This window comes from Ctenopharyngodon idella, chromosome 15 (assembly GCF_019924925.1).
Source record: "Ctenopharyngodon idella isolate HZGC_01 chromosome 15, HZGC01, whole genome shotgun sequence".
NCBI classification, from domain to species: domain Eukaryota; kingdom Metazoa; phylum Chordata; class Actinopteri; order Cypriniformes; family Xenocyprididae; genus Ctenopharyngodon; species Ctenopharyngodon idella.
In genome coordinates this window covers 29,793,232-29,814,401 of record NC_067234.1, presented here as the reverse complement: position 1 = coordinate 29,814,401, position 21,170 = coordinate 29,793,232, and the positions used below count along the sequence as shown (strand labels likewise).

Here is a 21,170-nt window from a genome sequence, read left to right as displayed (position 1 = left end):
ACATCCTGTTTTCCTTCATTAGAACCACAGTGCTTACCAATGATACCCCATCCTTTTTTAATTTGACTTGTGGCTGACTGCCCACGAAGGCTGTTTTACATTGTTGATCTCTTAAGGATTTTCAAACCCAGCCAATGATTCTAAACTCTGTTCTTCTCTTAATGATCGTTCTTTAAGCTTCCATCTGGTTGCAAGGAACTTCTCTGATGTCGCATTGCACAAATTTAGACAATGATTTTGTGCCGAACTCACAACTCAAATACTTTGGTTCTAGCCCATATTGTTCAACCGGTCCTACAATCCATTTACAGTCACAGTCCAACAAAAATGGTGGAAAACTATAGGACCCAATCCAAGACCACTCAGATGAAGATTTCAAGGTTGTTTTCTCAGTGAGCTTTAATTTGAGCTGTAGGTCTGGTCTATATTTTGTTTTTTTACCCCAAATATAATATTTATCACTTGATTATGGAAGAGGTCTTTTAATATTTAGTAGCTTCATTGTTGTGTTTTTATTACATAGATATAGTTGAAATTGCATAGCATAAGTACATTAGCAATTCCAGATAAATTTAATATATATAAAATGGAAAAAAAATACAGTTTTTTTTTTTTGTTTAAAACTTTATTGCATTATTAGGAAATAATAAGGATCTCTTAATAACACCCAGCAAATAACTCCAACCAATCTTTGGACTTGGCACAGGTTTTACACACTAACATTTCAAGAGGAAAAAGGCAGCTTCAATAACCAAGTCTGTTTAGGTTAACTAACAACTAAACGTTTCAATATAATCCACTGACTTTTTGCACCCAATACAAAAAAAACTCCCAAGTGTAGCAAAATTCAGTTGGCACATACACATTTTGTGCTTTATACAAAAATTCAGCACTGAAAAGGTTCTTCTTAAAGGGACAGTTCACCCAAAAATGAAACTTCTGTCATTAGGGGCTTTTGCACCAGTTAGTTCTAGGAACTAGCCACCAGGGTGGTTCCCTGAGAACTAATAGTTCCCCTAGGGCCGTTTTCCTGGTTGCATTCGCACTACCAGTAGAAACTATGAAGTGATGTAATCTGCGCTTGTTGTTGTGACTTTTATTTTGACTGCGCTGACAACGCCACAGCCTGAGCACACAGCGCTCACATTCTCCATCTTCATAAGTTTTTATGATTTCTTTAACAGCCTGTCTAATATCTAGATAGAACTGTTATACAAAGAAAGAAGACAGTATATGAAAAAACATTAGCGTTTGCCGTGTGATTGATGTCCAGTGTCACTGGCTGAGCAGAAATACAATCGTGTTTCACTTGGTCCCCTCATCTATCATCTATCATTGTTTTCCATGTTTATAGAGTTAGTTTGTGGAGTAAATATATAGGCTATAAACTGTGTGTGTACACGACTTTTTTTAAAAATGGCGGGTGCCGGTGTTTCGTGTTCGTTTGGCCAATCAACATACACTTACGTCACTGGTAGTTCCTATAGTGCTGGTTAGACCCTACTCTTAAATAGGAGCTAATTTAGTTCCCCCAAAAGGAGTTCCTAGAACTAAAATCGTCCCTAGTTCCTACATGGCAAAATCTGGGTACTTCTGCCAATAGTTCTAGGAACTATGAAATGGTTCCTCTGGTGCGAAAGCCCCTATTATTTACTCTCCCTCAACTCATTCCAAACTTATATGACTCTTTCTTCTTTTAAAAAAAAAAAAATTTTTGAAAAATAATCTCATGTTCTGTGCAATTCAATGGGATCCAATGGACGCCCATTGACTTTCGCTACAGTATATGGACCCAGCTGACCCATTTTTTAAAAAATATCTTCTTTTGTGTTCCACTGAAGAACAGCTTTGGAACGACATGAGAGTGAGAATTTTCATTTTTGGATGAACTATCTCTTTAATGCCAACAACAGTGCATTAAGTAGGTTGTTTGTGCTTGGCTTCACCACCTGCGCATGAACTGCAACTCTCTCAAATTCAAATAAATATACAGTGCCACAAATTGTGGGCTTTCTATACTATGAGGCTAAATAGATTTATGGCTTTGCTTTACAATTTAGCATCATGGCTGTAAAAATAATCTCATTGCAGTTGTTGTTCAGAGAGAGTTTGTTTCTCTAAGCTGAAGAGGAATATAGTTGTAGATGGTGGCTCTTTAACTGTCAGTCCAGTGAGGCCCAACACTGCTCAGCCCTGTTTGGTACTGATAGGCTGGTTCTCGTGTCGAAGTAGGGCTATGGTTCGGATAGCCTGTGAAATCCCTTTGTGAACGTAATGGCGATCCAGGCTTCCTATGAAACAGCGAGGAATGTGCTCTGTCACGGGGGGCAGGCCCGGAGGGGGAGGAGGATGCTGAAGATGCCGTCTGTGGCAACACCCGCTGTGTGGTAAACGTGACTAGTTCGGGAGGTGCTGGATGTGGACGCTGCATGGACGATGAGTGGTGGGGAACCGCGGAGGCTGTGCTGTTGAAGTGGGCAGTGAAGGGCTGGTATTGCATAGACTCCACAGTTTGCATGCCGTAGCGAGGATACGGCTGCACTGACGCCCACATATTGCAGTTCAGTGACGGGGCCGGGAGGTCATCGGTACCCACTGCACCCCCTGCTTCTCCCTCCATTCCTCCATACATGCATGCCTCTCTAGAACCTAAAGCCTCGCTGCAGTATGGATGGGACAGCAGAGGTGGATCGTAGGAAGGAGGGGAGCGAAAGTAGTGCTCCTCAGAAACCGCAGAGGCTGTTGTGTCAATATAGGGTCGTTTGCATCCCAGGTCCAAATGCCTTGTGTTATCTAAAAGGAAATATAATATAATATTTGAATCCACAACATTTGGAAATGCAAGAGATTTTGAAAACTGCACTTTAAATACATGTCATAATAATTTGTCAGGATTAGAAATGCACCTATGCCGATAATCTTATCTGTATTATGTTATGTTATGTTACACCTGTGTTGTGTTGTGTTGTGTTGTGTTGTGTTGTATGTTAGGCCTATGTTATGTTATGTTATGTTATGTTAGGCCTGTGTTGTGTTGTGTTGTGTTATGTTATGTTAGGCCTACGTTGTGTTGTGTTATGTTATGTTATGTTATGTTGTGTTGTGTTGTGTTAGGCCTATGTTACGTTATGTTATGTTAGGCCTGTGTTGTGTTGTGTTGTGTTGTGTTGTGTTGTGTTAGGCCTATGTTATGTTATGTTATGTTATGTTATGTTATTCATTAAAATAAAAAGAAATGTAATTTATGATGCCTAAAGTCACTTGTAGCATTTAAAAGTATTGATTCTAATCATTTTAAATGCTACAAGTGAATTTAGGTATCATAAGTTTTGTTGTATTTTGATGATTATATTATTCATCAATATATATATATGTATGTATGTATGTATGTATGTGTGTGTGTGTATATATATATATATATATATATGTGTGTGTATATATATATATATATATATATATATATATATATATATATGTGTGTGTGTGTATATATATATATATATATATATATATATATATATGTGTGTGTGTATATATATATATAATATATAAAATATTGACTAAAGATTACATTTAAATATGTTATTAAATTATTAGTGCTTTTAAATGTAAACTTTTATTGAAGGTTAGATGACTGCACAAGTAATCTAAATGTAAAAAAATACAGTAAATGAGCATAGCTGATATCGATTGTATAAAAAAAGACCCATACCTATTGACCAATAACTGATATGCTACCAGTATTGTGTGTCCTTAGTCAGAATTACCAAGTCTTTTGTAAAAATAAATAAATAAATAAAATAAAAAAATAAGGTTGTTGCCACAGCCCTGTACCTCTGTGCTTGAAGCAGTGGTAAAGAAGGCTGGATTCCCTGCTAGATGGGAAGGAGTGGGAGAGAGCTTCCTGGGAATCGGAATTCGGCAGGGGGACGCCACTGTCATACTGATAGTGAGAAACCACCTGTGGGTGGCTACTCAGCACACCTGTACCCAGTTTTCCTGACAGATGGCCATGTGATGAGATAAGCCGCTGCCGGACCATGTTCTTAGAAATCACAGGGTAATCTTTCCTAGGAAAATGGGCACTAGATCAGTAAGATCTCAACAGTCTTTGGTACATTATGCAGCATATTTTAAATGATAATCTTACCCTTGAAGTCTAGACACACGCAAATCGCCCTCGTCACTGCCACGGAAACCTTTGGCAAAAGGATTGTTCTCAATTTTTAACTGGGTGATCTATGAAGAAACAAACAAGTTAGCAATGTTTTTAAAATAACTGCAGGTGATTGTGAGACTGGGCAGGTTCTGCTGGTACCTTATGGTTCTGATAGGATGTAACAGAGATGAAAGCTGTCTCATGGAAGACATGAGTACAGTAGGCTGTGTTCTTAGAGCCAAAGGCATTGTTCTCATCAGCTTTCACAATGTGTAACCTGGGCTGGTATTTGTGCATTGAGTTCAAGATGATCTGTGAACAGAAATGCAAGCCTGCATTAGGATAGATTATTGAGAAAAAGAAAAAAAATTTCCACTATTTTGTGTATACAGATGCATAGTTAATAATTTCAGCTTCTCATTAATAATCATATGTATTTGCATGTAAAGTGTGGTTCTAGCATGTTTTCATACTTTTGAAATTTACATTATTAACAGACTGACAACACTTTACACTGTAAAAAAAAAAAAAAAATCCCTGTAAAATTTACGGTAAAAAAATCGGCAGCTGTGGTTGCCAGAACTTTACCGTAAAAAATACGGTAGCAACGTTTTAGGTTTTATGGGACAGCACTTAGTTTACTCTCTATTTTACAGTTCAAAACCATATAATTTAAAAGTTTATATTGTAATAATTGTGGTTCATAACGGTTTATTTTACACACTGTAAAAAAAATTGTTACATTTACAGTAAAAAAAAAAAAAGTATTTAATTAACTGATATAATGTTAATTTACCAACCCACTGAAGTACCTTTGTAAAACACTGACAACCATCAAACACAGTGGTGATGAGAGTCACATGATGAATCAAAGTTCATCACAAACAGCTTTTCCACAAGCTGAGAAGGACATTACTAATATATAGAAGGTGCAGTGTCATTCACACAAACACTAAACATCATCATAACATGAAATTTTAAAAATGCAATAAACATTAATTTAACAACATCAGATTTATGTTATAATTAGATTTATGTTATAATCCCACAGATTTAACAGTATTTTACCGTAAAGTTACATTAAATGTACCGTTAGATCTATCACCGTATATAGTACGGAAACTTTCTGTAAACCAATTAACTGTTTTTCACCGTAGCATTTTTACAGTCTTTTACCGTCAAAATCACGGCCTTTTTTTATAGTGTACGTATGAACAACTTTAGAGACATACAAATGTTAAAGAATCCTTTTATGTTCACAGAATATTGAATTAATGTGTTGAATTTTATTTATTGGGCTCTATAAAATCTTATTACACGGCTCTGTGGAATACTTGATTCTGATTGGTCAATTGTGCCATCAGAGGAATGACCGCTGAAAACAGATAACACAGGCTCATTCGGGTAACTGAAGTCTGCAGTGCTATATGCTTGCTAGGAATCGTTTTTCTTCGTCGAAGTTTTGCGTTTGGTGAGCTAATAAAATAATAAAACTCAGTCAAATCAATATTTTGTGTACAGATATTTAATTATGTCATCCAGTATCCGGTCAATATTTTCAGAGAATATGCAAATGTACAAAACTGTACGTTGAACACTAATGAAGCTGTTGATGTACAGTATATATTAACGTGACAGCATCAATACAAACGTCAAGAGGTTTTGTTCTGTGTTGTATGCAAGTAATCCAATTGGATCCTTTGTGTATGTGTGTTTGATCATAGTGTTCTAGCACCAGTCTGCTCAGTGTGTCCATGTGTTTGGTGTTCAGTGAAGCGTTTAGTTAGGGTCATCCCCAACACAGATCTGTCAGGGCCAATGAGCATCAGGGCCTTTCCCTTTGTTATGTCGACTCCCAGACAGAGAGTGAGGCAGCTCTCCTCATTGCTGCACTTTTTTAAGAGGAGTTAGGAGCATAGTGCAAAGAGGGCAACCCCAGGTCAATCCCCCCCATCACCGACACAGACGGTAGCCTCAGCCAAATGAATGGTTTGAGCGCTTCATTTGGTGAGTGCAGACACATGTGACCTTTGCCTGGTTGGCTGGCTGGCGTCTTGAGGTAATACCATGTGATACGAGCTGCATTGATGATTCAGATACAGGGATGTGTGCTGTCCAAGTATATTAATCAAGCATCTTTGTCAGATCAATGCAGACTCTGAGGCTGCCTTTCATCTCCCTGTTTTCTTTTAATGTAAGATCTATTTTTGGGGATTGTGTCATGTGACCTTAAAGCTAGATGGCCCTGCATTGAAAAAAAAAAAAATTCCTGTGCATTCAGTCCACAGAGAGCTTATAAATATCTTTGGGTGTTGGGTGTCTGTGCGGTCAGTGGCCTAACAGAAGAAATCAAAGCTTGGTGAAGGGAAGAAAGACATCAATAAATCACAATTTAAAAGTAGCTATATAGTTGAGTACACTAAAACAAAAGTACTTGAATTTGGTCATGTGATGCTTGACATACTTTTTTGTTGTTTGATGCGCTATTTCATATTATGGATCAGCTTTGGTCAGGAATATAAAAGAACTGTTTTCTATTTCAATATATTTTGAAAAGTATAAATCTTTTGTATCATTATAAACATACATTTACATATAATAAAACATATTAATATATTTATATATATATATATATATTTTTTTTTTTTTTTTTTTTTTTTCTCCTTATCTTATATACCCCATACTTTTGAAAGGTAGTCGATCATGGTTTTCACAAAAATATTTAGCAGCAAAAAGTCAACTTTATTTAAATAGCGCTTTAAAGTGAAAAACAGGAAAATAATGATCAATGACCCAATAGTGTCAGTGCAGTCAAATCAATAATATTAGAATATTAGAGGCAGAGAAAATATATGTGATTTCCTTTATATATTTATAAAACAATTTTATATCTGCCATGTATTGGTTGTCGGTCATAACATTAAAAATAATGGTAACACTTTATTTTGATGGTCCCTTTTGAACATTCTGTTGACCATTAGTAACTTTGCAACTACAAGTCATCTATCTTTCATTAGAGTATTTGTATACTGTCTGCTTAATATCTGCCAACTCTTTATTGTGATGGTCTCCCAACAGACATTCTACTAACTAATTACTAAATTTGCAATTACATGTCAACTTATTCTAACCCTAACCCTACCTAATACTCTACTAACACTCTAATGAGAGTTAGTAGATATGTAGGTGCAACGTTACTTATAGTCAACATAATGTGTTAAAGGGACCATCAAAATAAAGTGAAACCAAAATGATTAGCTGCACAATTTTAACATCTGTGCATTCCTAGCTTTAGTGTATGCTTTGACTGTGACTTGTGTGGTGTGCACTGACATGGCTGCAGTGGCGGCCTGTATTGGGGCTCTCAACCAGCCGTGGTGTCCCTGCTGTTGTGGGCGTCAGTAGAGCTTAGCAACCTCTTTCCCTGCTCATTACTCGCCCTTATCACTTCCTAGGCATTCAACTAATCCTGACAGGCCAACTTTGTGTCGTTCTGACAGGTTATGAACCTAATGAGCTTGCTTCTGATGTTATTGCATCAGACAAGCTAGGTCCACAGGCTCCTTTGGGCAGCGCTGCCATGGTCAGACTCCTCACCTCTGCTCCACTCTTTCTCTTCTTTTTCCTCCTACTTTCTCAAGATGGCCCTTACCATAGTGGTGTATTCATTCTGAACCAACCCACTTTGCATTTCCAATTTAATTTTAAGGAAGTTGAATTAAAGTGAACTGAAATTGTGTTCATGTATTTTTTCACAAAAACAACTTGTTTGTCAAGATTACATTAAACTTGTTGTCTTGACAGCCTTGCTTGGCGGTTTAAAAAAAGTCTTACAGACAGATTTATGGAAATATGTTACAGAAAAGCACCTAATTTCCAAGAATTTTATTACCTGTTGAATTTCTTTGAATTGCAGTTCAGTTAATCCCACTTCCTGTGGGCTGTGGCTAATTCAGTTGAAATTTCAACTCATTCCAAAGACAGTTAGTTATTAAATTTACATTTTTGCCCAACCCTGCTTATTAATAACAGAAAGGCTTTTTATGTTCTTAAGCAATAGCACAATATTTATTTTCAGTGAGAATCAGTCTAATGTCTACATTTAAAGGTGACATGAAATAGAAAATCATCCTATCTATTTTCTAAATGAATCTTATTGATCTTTTTGTGACCGATTTATCTATTCATCCAAAAAAAAAAAAATTGGAGCTCGTAATTTTTAATTAAATGTCATTGCTAAATCTGGTGAAACGACATACTTCTCCAATCATTTCGTCCTCTTAAACGGTATTGTATATTTTCTTTTGCATTCAGTTCTTCCTCTATCAGTTCAAACACTGATGGATTGAACCAAGCCCCTGCCCTAACTTGTCCTTTTCCATAACCTTGGATGAACAATAAAAAAAAAAGAGAGATCTGTTTCTACTTTTGCTACATCACGATTTTAAGCAAAAATTGTGTACCACCTAGTCTACCTTGTAAGTCTCTCTTCTTTGCACCCTGCAAATCACAAACTTTAATATCAAATCTCAGACACTCACATGCCCAAAAGGATCAAGGTGGTTGTTTGTGAGCTTCAGCTTTTGAAAAGAGACCAGCTGTCTCATCCAGTGTGCTCCTGTTGCAGGAGAGTCTGGATGGACGTAGAGTCTTCCAGGCATGGCAGGCTCTGCTTTTCCTGCCACCATCCTATGGAGAAGAGCAAGAGCATTTTTTAGTTTTTTGACATGAAACGGCACTAGCAACATTTGCAAAAGACCTGTAGCTTACAGTTGTTGGTTTGGTGTGGTGAATTAGGCTCAGTCCCCTCAGAGTTTCTTTTAGTACTACATAGCTTTCCAGCACCTCTGACATCATGCCATAGCGCTTTTAAAAGAAAAACAGTTTTTCGGTGTTGCGCAAATTCTATAGCATATAGCAGCAGACTACAGAAAGGCTTTATGCAGAACATCTGCACATTAATGATCAGAGCATGAGTGGTTATGTCCATGACATTTTGGGAGTACTTTCCAAAGACTAGTGGCTGCTTTGACCATAACATCACTGCTAATTGTGTGCCTCGAAGGTGTCGCTGAAGATCTCCAGAACCAATGCTGGCAAATGGTGGAATTCCAGTCTATCCCACAGATTTTGAAAAATGCTCATAAAATACTCGTTCTCGTGACAAAACATGCAATTCATTTAGATTTGCGTGCCATCGTTGTGTTGGGGTTTTTTTTTTTCCATGCTGGATACACGCAGATCTGACTTATTTGTGATGCCGATAGTTGCATCGGTGAATAATGCCCATATCTGATGGCATTGCCAGAGGTAGAGGGTCAAAAAGAGGACAGCATGCATAACCCAGCTGTTTTAAGCCCATTGGTTTTGACAGACTGCCTGCTGTGGCCTACAGTAATTAACTGTGTGCTAATGACAATCCACAGCCAGAACTAGCATTGCATGGATAAACAGATGTAGACTGCATATTGTTTGCTAATAAATATGGCTGTAATTTGAGTTTCCTTCAGTGTTGGCCTTTGCAAAAGTGTTTTATTGGATGAATTACCATTTTATTTGGAAACTAGGCCAATGCATTCTTTTTGTGATGGGATTTAAACATTTACCAACATTATATTCAGTATTGCAAAGTATTAGTAAGCTTTTGACAATAATCATTACTTCTATAAAAATTAAATTATTTTTATAACTATATTATATTATATTATAATTATTATAGTTTATCAGCAATTCACTTTTAGTGTGTTAAAAAGTGTGAATCTGTACTGTGCAGATAATATGAATTGCGGCATTTGCCCACTCACGTCAACAACCTTAGCTTAACATAGACTGGAGGAGACAGCTGAATATAAAACAAGCTCATTTTTGTTTCTTCGCAATATAATCTGGATAAGTGTTTGTCCAGATGCCTCAAGCGAACGGTCACTGTTCTGATCCAGTCACTTTTGCTATTGCATGTTACAGCAGAATTTCCAAAGGCTTAGAGTATCCTTAAACAACTTTCCAGAATGTGGGCATTCAAATTATGCTGTTGTGAGTCTGAATGAATGTTTTCTTCTACAGAAACATCAAAGATGGAAAGAGGGATGTTAAACTCACCACTTGTTGTCGCAGAACTTGTACCGATGGTCATCAGCTGGAATGATGTCAGTTAATAGGATGTATTTGGTCTTGGGGTTCATTCCTGTGACTTTAACTTTGTAGCTGGGGAACATCCGCCTAAAGAGAATTTAAATTATGTCATCAGGGATTAAAATAGTACCTTACCATTGAAAGATGATGACACATAGAAAAGCTTTATAGAGCTTCATCTCTTCGGTGTTGTACACGATGAGAAATAAACAACGCTACATCACGACCAATTCATATGTATTTTACAAGGTGGCTAATTCGTACGACCTCACTTGTACCAATTCATACAATTTGTCTAAAGCCCAGTGATGGGTAGGTTTAGGGGCGGGGTTAGGGGTAGGTCATTCGTACTAATTCATACTAATTTGGCAACTCGTAAAATGCATACGATTTAGCAAAAGACGAACAAATTCCTACGAGTGAGGTCATACAAATTCTTACAAATTAGCCACCTCGCAAAATATGTATGAATTGCCGTGAGATCGGTCTGGAAATAAATGCATTAATTAATTTAATTATAAAGTCTTTTATTTCATTTTACTAATCATTTTATTTTTATGTTTTTATAACAGCAACCAAGTTGTTTTTATTTACTTACTACTGTGCTTTTGTCCTTAAATGCCATTTAGATCTAACTTGAAAAATTGGTGTTAATGCGCTTTTGTGCTCAGAGAGGTCATTCTCTTTCAATCGCATCTACGCAGGCTTATCCCATTTGTGTCATTCAGGTATCTCAATGTCGTCTTTATTGCTCACAACAGAACAGCTTTTTCCTCCAAACGACTTAGGGCTCGGGTGCGTGTGCAACAGCTGAGCACTGACAGTAAGCATGGATGAGACTGTCTTATCGGCTCTTTCGAGGGTTTTAACAGGCCTTAAGTGCAAGAGAATCACGGGAAGTGTTTGTTTTGGGTGGATGAATACACGATTAGTGATCAGATAACAGCTTAACCTGTTTTTAGGACAGATTAGTTGTTTAAGAAGCACAAAGGGGTCACTTAAATCTCGGAGAAGCATCCCCAGACAATCCTCTGCAAAGCATCTCACACGAACTGCTCTACTATAAAAGGCTACACTTCAAAAAATTCATAAAACCTAAAGCATAACATTTTACTGTTATCCTCAACTAGCCCCATATAAGGAGTCATGATCTGTACCTGGTACTGATTTGCTTTTGGACAGATATATATTTTTAGGGATTGACTCTGTTTTGAAAGAGTCGCTCTATAAAATGTGGGATCTCCATTTTGTTCAGATACAGGAGAATCCGAGATGACAGACAGGATATGCTAATACAGCAGACGCAGTCATAAAACAAACCAATGGAGCTACCTTCAGTAACCTCTTCACATGAAAAATCCAAAAGCCTCTCTTTTTTTGATCTCATCTGCAAAGTTGCAAAAAGATTGATTCCCCTTATAAACTCTGAGTGCTTTTTTAATGGCAGGTCTTTTAAACAGCGGGCAGCTAAACAGCCCCATTGCACCACCCCGCTCCTCCAGAAAAGTTCCACTGCAGTGCATTACTTTTTTGGGGTTCCACCAGCAGTCATACATTTATTGCAGCAAATAAATGTGCACTGAGCTGAATCATTCCATTGCATTTGCAAATGCAGAACTGCTCAGGCCTGCACTGTGTAAAAAAGTGTCCCTGAATACACTAGCTCTAATACCCAGAGGTAGAGCTCAGGGAGAGGTAAAGCTCTATGTCTGGCCCAGGCCCTGCAATCCAATCAATGTAAATCACTCTGGCCAAAAACCTGGTAAAGAGGTGCTTTAAGCCATCAGGAAGATCTTAAACAAACCTGTCCACCAGGCTACAGATGATGTCTTTCCCTATACTTCTGTGTCAGTAATTACAAAAATTGGCGAGATCTTATTTTGCTGTTGGTTCCGACATTGTAAATACTTTACAAGAAGGTTCAATTAGGTAATGCCTTTGGTATCATGAACTAACAATGCACTTGTATTTGTATTTTTTAAATCTAGGTTCATTATAAATATACTTATTTGTTTATTTTGTTCTTTCATAATAAATAAATATATACAACTTTTTATTGGTATGTGTCAAAATTAGCATTAAACTGAATGCTGTAAATCTGTAATGCTGAGGTAACTAATAATGAAAAATTACCTTTGTGATTACTTTTATAATACTTTTTGCATTAACTAAATAAAACTTACTGTAAAATGTTACCTTAGTATTACATTAAACATTACAAGAGTTCTTGTGTGTGTACTTTTATGTGTTCCTACTGAAGATTTAGACATTTTCAAAATGATTCTAAAATAAATTATTCATGTTAAGAAAAAACAGTTAGGAAAAATTAACCAGTATTTACAGTACTAACAGTGAGGATGTAATAAATCTTGAGTAAAACACATTTACTCAAGACTCACATGTAAACACCTGAGGGATGTGTAATGCTCTTTCCATTTATGCAACACTTTGACATAATGGCTGCCACAGTAGATCACATGGCACATGTCTAAAGGGGCCTTACAGAGGCTCTGTGACAGTATTCTGTTGCTGTAGGTAGTCATGTTGAAGCGCTGTCCTTGGCATGGGAACAGCTGTGTGCACCATTTACTTTACTGTATAGTCGTTGTCTTGTTGCTTAAAGGGATAGATCACCCAAAAAAATAAATTCTGTCATTATTTATTCACCCATATGACTTTCTTCTGTGGAGCAAAAAAGAAGAATATTACATGTCAAGTTTTAGATACTCTATGGGAGTGAAATTTCTTTCAAGTGATATGATTAGTTTTCTTAGTTATCTTAGTGAAAGCACTGTTTATGGGTGGGCCTGCGCTTCAGTGTATATGTGTTTGAGGACGACAGTGAGAAATGGCAAGTATGAAAGTGTATCATATCGGTGTCAGCATGTGCATTATGGCAGCTGTTTCTTTTAGCGCTCTTGCACGCCTGCTCTTTCAGTGATTCATGCTATCTGAAGGAGTCGGCAGAGTGCCTGGATCAAAAGAAGCTAGATGATGAAGCAAGAGGGGTCTTTTAGGGCCTGGGAGATGCGATCGAACGGGGCACCGTGCTTCACTCATCAGCCTCGCTGATGCTTGCTCTGACGGGCTGTGTACAAGTAACACCAGCCGGCTGCTTTCAATAGTCATGTTTAGTGCTTAGTACAGGGCCACAGGCGTGCACAATAACAAGATGAGTTGGTGTTAGCAGAGTTCAGCTCAGTTTCATCACTTTTTCTTCAGATAAATATTCTGGGTTCAATACAAGCTCAGTCGACAGCATTTGTAGCATAATGTTAATGTTGTACCACAAAAAGAAAATGACTTGTAAAATTTGACTTGCAAAAATCGAGGTTACGATGAATAACTTACCTTGGAAGTACATGAGTCCAATTTTTTAAAAAGGATTTAAAAGCAGAAATATTAAGTTTATAATTTTATTGATGCACATAATTCTTCTGTTTTTTTGAGCTGTGAAGCTGTTAAATCACTTTTAAAGACATTTTAGGGTTTATGCTGTTATGTTGTCATGTCAACTAAGTTCTTAAATTGAATATAACTTTACACAGAAAAGGTTTGTAAGCATTTTTTCACACTAAAATGATGTTAACACACATTGTGTTTATGTCTTGTGGCTAAACTTGAGCATTTTAATGTTTATGAATTGGCCACATTTACTTTCACACTAAGTGCATCACTGTAACCTAGATTTTGGCTTTTTTTTTTTATCAAGAATTTATTTTCATGGTAATCAACATTATGCCACAAATGCTGTTGTTGACTGAGCTTAACTTGTACTGAAGCCAGAATATTTCTTTAACACTATGTATGACCCACTTTCTCTGCATAGCACGTAGTGCTAGTCGCATGACTGGGGGATTGTTTTACATTGTTTATGCTAAACTAAATCGCTTTTTGATTACAAAACCTGTTTTAGTCTTCAGGTATCACATAATATCTTTTTAAATTATATTATTCTTGGATTTTCGCCTTATTTGTGCAAATCACAGAAGCAAAATACTGTCATACACAATTTTTGTTACTATAGTCCACCCAATGAATTTTATATAAGAGTGTATTCTTCTTCAGCGTAAACCTATACTGTCAAACGGCATATACCGTGCAGACATGGCTCAAGCCTGCTATGTAACACAAGACCACGATGAGAATCATTGCATGAAATTGGCCCCAATTTTGTGTAATGGGAGCCATCGTGAAGAAACCTGGCGAGTTTTCTCAAGATTTACAGTTCAGTGAATGGCTGTCTAATGTCCTACAAGGTCATATCCCCCTAAAATAAAATGAAACGGTTAAAAGCTCTTCCTACTTCATGGCTCGATTGACATATTGAGCATCTTTAACAGAGCCTGGTGTCCATTATACACTAAAGTATGTAAAATGAAATGAGCCCATCTGTTGTTGGAGCTATGTGGAAGTACAGTCTCCTGTTCTGTGCACAGCTGTCTGACTGAACAGTGCTTGGCTCTTCAAAGGGTTTAAGGATTCCTGGAGCACTTTATCAGTTGGACAGGGGGAAGCCCATCCCTCACAATGTTACAGCATTAAAGAAAAATTGTGGTGACCTTTTGCATTTTCCACAGAGAAGCGCTGAGAAACTGCTGGCTAAGACTGGCAGAGAGCATTGACTCATTCTCTGCTTAATATCCAGGGTCCTGCTCTTAATCCACAGGGCACATTAAATCTAACACACAGGGCAGCCGTTTGTGTTTTCAATTAGATATTTGTAGGCACAGGAATTCAGCCTTCCTTTACCTTGGTCGCATTATATTTTATAAATATTCCATTAAAAGCACTTTAGAATTGTATGCGATTGAGCCTCTTGGTAAAACAAGGTTTCACATTTGCATTTCTTACTAGCAGCGAGATGGCCTAGTTATTTTTTCGTTTCCCTGTTGCAACACCAATTTTCTCTGCGTGTGTGTTAAAGTCTAAAATCGGGAGGATGGAAATGACGCTCTTCTTGCCTGCCTGCTTTGGTGATGATCATCTCGGTTCCGGCCTCGTGAAACTTCTTCCATAGTTCCCTGTCGTGAAGAACCACTTTGATGTTTTCAATGTTCTGAATGTACAGGCACAAAAACGATAAATGATAATGAGTCACTGTTAGTGGAAAAATAGCTATTAATATTGCCCAAATAAAAAGAAAAAAATATTATTTATTACTATAATTAATTTTATTTTGTGTTTTATCATTAAGTCATTGTTATGTTACATTACATCTCTTCGCAGAGGTGAAGACCTACAAGTCAGGAGTCATTAAAAGGATGTAACTGATTGGCTACCTGGTCAGGCTCATTGTTCTGGGGAATGCTGGGAGTTGTAGGCAGGCCCAAATGTGAGGAATCACTGGCAAGCTCAGGACGCCCACCTAACTGGGCCACGGTCATACCTTCATCAGCCACAGCTGAGGCCTTCTCCTGTAGCATTTCTGTAAGATCACAGAAATATTAGTTAAATGATGGCTTCAGAATAGGACAAATGATTTCAGGTTTATATTTTTAAAAAATATATATAACCAGGGATTTTCCACTTTTTTGACAAAAAAAATCTTATAAAATACAAAACAGAAAACCGAGAATGCCCATACATTTTCTCACTGCCATAAAATATACTTTGAGATTAAGATGCCAAGAAAATAATACATTCAATAATTCAACTTTTTTTTATTTAAAATAAATTTGAATTAGTTCCCAAGAAACTTATACATGCACACAGTTAGCTTAGGTTTTGTATCTTGATTTATTTCCAGTAGTTCAGCCAATGCAAATATAAAATTTAGTTTTCTTATTTTACCTTCTATATATATATATATATATATATATATACAGTCAAACCAAAATTTATTCAGACACCTTGAACATTTCATTCATTAATACAGTTTATTCACTATAGTTTAAAAAAAATGGTAATAAAATATGACAAGATCGCAGAGTTAAACTGTGTCAGAAAAAATTAATCTTAATTATGTCAGATAACGCTTAAGCAAAACATGGTCAGGTCAAAGTGTCTGAATAACTTTTGGTTCCAAATTTTGGTTTATCAATTTTACTGGTAGAGCACTGTATGAAGAATTTTTAGGTATAATATGTCACAGTTTACTTTATTTTGCTATCCTCACTTACATAAATGAACTATGGTGTCTTGCACCCACTAGTAAAAATATATAAAAAATTATATCTAGTGTCTGAATAATTTTTGGTTTGACTGTGTGTGTGTATATATATATACACACATTTATTATTGTCTTAAAAAATGAAAGAAAATGAGCCAACGAAAAAAACTAAACTTATGGCGTGTTTTTAACACAAGCTAAAAATTACCTAATGATATATGTATAATGAAAATACCACAGATGCCATAGTTCCTCTTTGTTCTCTCATAGCCTGCTGTAATTGATTATACACACACACAGACAAGACATGGGCTGCAAAATTTGAGAAATGACGTACATTAACATTTACATTTCGTGAGGGAAAGTCTGTCCTCATAACATGGCCTGGCCTATTCATTTCAAGGAAAAGGGTCGAGATCCGTTTGTTCTGAAGTATCGCAAGATTAAATATTTACACTTCCAGCATTCGGGCACCTCGGTTTTATGGAAGCGTGCTAAACACTGCTGATTCCATTAAGAGAGGTCACAAACTTAGCCCCGCTCTCACGCCCCTTCTCTGCTCACGCTCAGACATCACACCAAAGGTATGTCTCATTACTATACTATAGCACACTGCCTCCAGAATGCTGCCTATATCTGCACGGCGGACACCAAACCGCTCTCATGGTGAAAGCCACCTCCTCCCACCCGCTCCTAATCTCACGCATGTAAACAATGTGAGTGTGCGCCCTTCAGATAAAAGGAGAAGAGCGGGATTCCGTGTAAACTCGGGCAGGCATTTGCCAAAGCTAATAAAGATAAAGTCTGACAGGCACCGTGAGGCTACAGCAAGTCAACCCTGGACTTTTCCAGTCCAAAATGTGCCTTTCACTTACACTGTTTAACTAAGCCCAGTGAGCGAGAGATCTGTTTACATCTCTGTCACCCCAGACATATAATCCGCTAAACTATTCCTGGCAGATTCTGCTCTGTGCACACTGGGGTTGGCTGGCTATTTCCAGTGTGTGTTGTCCAAAATGTTCGACACCAACCAAATTTCAACTTATTCCTTCTTACAAAATTTAAAAAAATATATAATAATAATAATAATACAATCGTTTGCACCATATTGGCCATGAATTTGTGGTCAGAATTCACCCAATACCTTTTGGAAATCTAAAATAATCTCTTGCCTGGTGAGGGTATTACAGTTTATTACAGTTTTGATGCACGCTATAATAGCGGCCCAATATGTTTTGGTCTTCCATTTTGTTCTGTACCAGAGTGGATACAATGCGTGTTAGAGAACAGTCCTGTTCACTACTAACACAGCCATGTTTTCCTTACGTGAGTATGGTGATATACTACAATATTTCTTCAATAATATTTTGCAGCACATTAAGTTTAGTAAAGTATACTCTTCTTATCAAGAACCATTTTGGTTGTAGTGTTCTTGAGTTAGTTATAGGATTCTTTGGAGATTACAAATGTCTTTGATGTTTCGTTATAGGTTCCTAAGATTTGTGTATTTTCTGAGTTCTTTAAAGCACCTGTAGATGGTTTTCTAAAGCCCAAATTGTTTTGGAACTTAAAAAGGCATCAGACCCTTTTGTATTCTAAATAGAACTTTATTTTTAACAGTTTAGGCTATGTTATCACATGACTGCTTGAATACTGTCACTGTCATTTTGACATAAAAACAGTGGGAACATGAAAAAGGCTGGAAATGAGCTGGCCCCCTTCACTTTTGCTTTATCTATTTGAATTAAATAGGATTTGGATTTCCATTGTTTTTTTGGAAATAGTTTAAGAATTAGTGTGGGGGAAGAAGATTTTGTAGTGTAAGATAATAATATAATTCTTGCTATCTGTCAATGAAATAATTGTATTTTAGATGTGCTTTGCGCATTTGTTGTGATATAAAAGAGTGCAACTATGGTACATTTATTATTTATCAGATGTTATTATTTATGTATACTGAATTATTCAGTCTGTGTAACAATAGGCCTACGTGTTTTTCTTGATTTGATTAATTTATCAACAAACAAACAAACAAACAAACAAAAAAACTAAAAGTGCATTTCACCTGCCTAAAATTAAATATATTATTTAAACATTATTGTTTTGATTTGTTTTTAAACAATTTCTTAAGTTTAAATCCTGTATATGTATATATTTTTGTTCTTTTGCATTTGTCCTTGCTTCTATTTATTTACGATTATCAAGACATTTTTTTTTTTTTTTACATTTTTATTTTGCACATTGCAATATTAAGACATTTGTCATTTTGTTGTTTATCAAAAACTATGCTGTTGCTATCCGAATGAATTAAGCTGCTGCTTTAAGGCCTTAGGTCTACTCCATTCCACGAGGCAAAAAGGATGGATCGGGGATTGACAAGAACAAGATCAAAAGTAACTGTATTATGAGATATTCAAATTTGTGCTCCCAGCAATTCATTTAAAATATTAAGCGAGAACGCACATACAGGCTGCAGTGCTTTCTTGTGATATAAATCACATTTACACGCAGTATTAAATACTGCAAAAGCATTTACGTCAAATGTTGTACAAAATGACATTTATACGCAGTATTACATAGGCTACTGCAAAAGCATCAAGTATAGTACAAATATATGGTCTTTTAAGCGTCATAATAAAGGCTACACAGCTAGGTTGTTTACATCACACGCTAAGACGATCTTTAGTTATTGTTAAAGAAAAGTCCTAGCCAGGGTTTTATTTATGAAGGACTGCCGCCTTCTCGTTGATCACTTAATTTGATAAAGAAGGATATAGATTAACTGCGTCTAATCGTATTACCGCTATGCATGCACATAAGAGAAGGTTCAGTCCGGTACAAGGATTTCAGAGCAGCATGAAATGACCTACTGACAACAAATGTAATGTTACCTCATAAAATATTATGTTCTGAAAACCTCCATATCATTCCAAACCGCAATAATATGTCCACTGCGACATTACAGCAGGAAGTTACGTCCCGTTGTGGCGTTGAGTCCAGTGCACTAGTAGCTGCTCAGCATCCCCTGTATCTGATCATGAGCAGACAGAGCTGTCTCTTCCCCAGAGTCTGCTTCTGTTCAAATAGCGCCGCGAGGCTCGTGGATACACCGGTGAGTGTTCGTCTCAGAAGCAAATGGTCACTACGTGATGTTTTCTTGGAAACACCGAGTATCCGCAGGACAGCTTGTATTGTTAAAACACTGGGGTGAATATCTTGGCTCATTCACTCATTCCCTCCTTCCCCCCGCGCCTCATCGCTGACGTTGCTCTCAATAACACCAAACCCCAAACAACCCGATGCGCAGGGTTCACTCACACGACTCCAAAACGAATGGTCCTCTCACGAGGAAAGCAAGTCTACTCATCGTAAAACATGACTGGTAGACTCGTCTCCTCATTCTCCCCCACAATTATATTTAAACATGTATTAGGACAAAAAAAAGAATAGCATATACAGTAAGAACATTTGAAATGTTGTGATTTTCACTATATGGACAAATTAAGTTTCCTGTCCTCTGTGATGATTTTGACGGGGGGAAATGTTTTTTTAAAAAATGTTTTTCTTTTGTTCGTTTTTTTTGTTTTGTTTTGTTTTTTTGTTTTTTCAATGTTGCATGGTATTTTTTTCTATATTGTGAGATAGGCTTACTCATTATAATAAAAATATTTAAATCATGGAAATTCGACTTTGCTTTTTTCCCCCGAAGAACTTTCGTTTGGTATTTACGTGTACTATTTCCTCATATATATATGAATTATGTCTGTCGGTCTGCTTTCAGTGTACTGCTGTCATTGCGATTACGCCAAGCATTTTAGACAACAATTGAGTTTTTTTTAAATCTAATTTTCATGAAATTTGCCTTTAATGTAAATTAGAATTACAGAGTAAAACATCTCAGACAGCAAAGTGACCGCTGAAGAAGACTGAAAATCAAATAAGCTAACTATAATTAATTTTGAAATAGCCTAAAGATTAATTCTGTCATTACCAATTAAGAATTTGAATTCAGATAGCCTATAATGTTTTCTTTTTTATATAGTTACGTTACTGTTATATTGGTCTAGCTATTAGCAAGTCCAAGACTTTTCCTCCAAAAAACATCATGACACATCATTGCATTACACTATACTGAAAGATCCACAGCATCACACATGATACCAGAATGCACCTGAAGGCTGATCAAGCTCATCACCAGATCTATAGTCAATGATGTGATAAATGTGTTAACAGAGATAAAACATTGTTTGAAGAACAAGATCATTACTCAAGATTTCAAGTTAGCCAAAAGTGCTTCTAATCACAGAATCACCCATTTATGCTCGGGCACAAACAGGCTGATCGTTAGCCGTGTCAATATAACAATGTAATTGTGTCTGGTTTTATATGTCATGAGCTTTCTGTCAATTGCACAGTTTAACATTGTTCAATTTTTTCCCATATTTGTTCCGCTTATAGGCTCGCATGTTTGAATTTGAAATCTGCTGAGAATTTCGTTTAAACATTTCCAGTGAAATATGGTTGCGGTTTTGGAGTAAATGGGTCGAAGCACGAGGCTGAAAGATCAATAAATCACCTGGAGAAGTTCGAGGGCCGTGGGAGCCTTGACTTATATCTACTGGTGACATGACCAAATGAATGGCAACAGCCAGAATATGTCCTTCTCAGACGCGTTTGTCATTCTCGCCAGTGTAATTTTCCAAACAGGTCATGTTATCGGGTGAGAAAATAACGCAGGAATAAGGAAAGACGGTTTTCTGTTTTAGG

The 21,170-nt window shown here is 36.7% G+C and overlaps 1 protein-coding gene across 2 annotated transcripts; it reads right to left on the bottom strand.

Moving 5' to 3' along the window:
• Positions 1-603: 603 nt before the first annotated feature.
• On the bottom strand, positions 604-20,468 carry tbx4 (T-box transcription factor 4). 2 transcript variants are annotated; one of them, XM_051863974.1, is made up of 9 exons: positions 19,295-20,451; positions 15,574-15,719; positions 15,256-15,350; positions 10,259-10,378; positions 8,701-8,848; positions 4,319-4,471; positions 4,151-4,239; positions 3,835-4,070; positions 604-2,793 (listed from the first exon to the last, which is right to left on the bottom strand). In XM_051863974.1, exons 2-9 carry the CDS (start codon positions 15,715-15,717, stop codon positions 2,156-2,158), a joined length of 1,623 nt encoding a protein of 540 aa, XP_051719934.1. In that variant the 5' UTR covers positions 15,718-15,719; positions 19,295-20,451; the 3' UTR covers positions 604-2,155. The 2 variants fall into 2 exon arrangements, with proteins under 2 accessions (XP_051719934.1, XP_051719935.1); XM_051863975.1 differs by lacking the exons at positions 604-2,793; positions 3,835-4,070; positions 4,151-4,239; positions 4,319-4,471; positions 8,701-8,848 and adding an exon at positions 8,939-9,025 and having other exon boundaries at positions 19,295-20,468.
• Between the last annotated feature and the right edge of the window lie 702 nt (positions 20,469-21,170).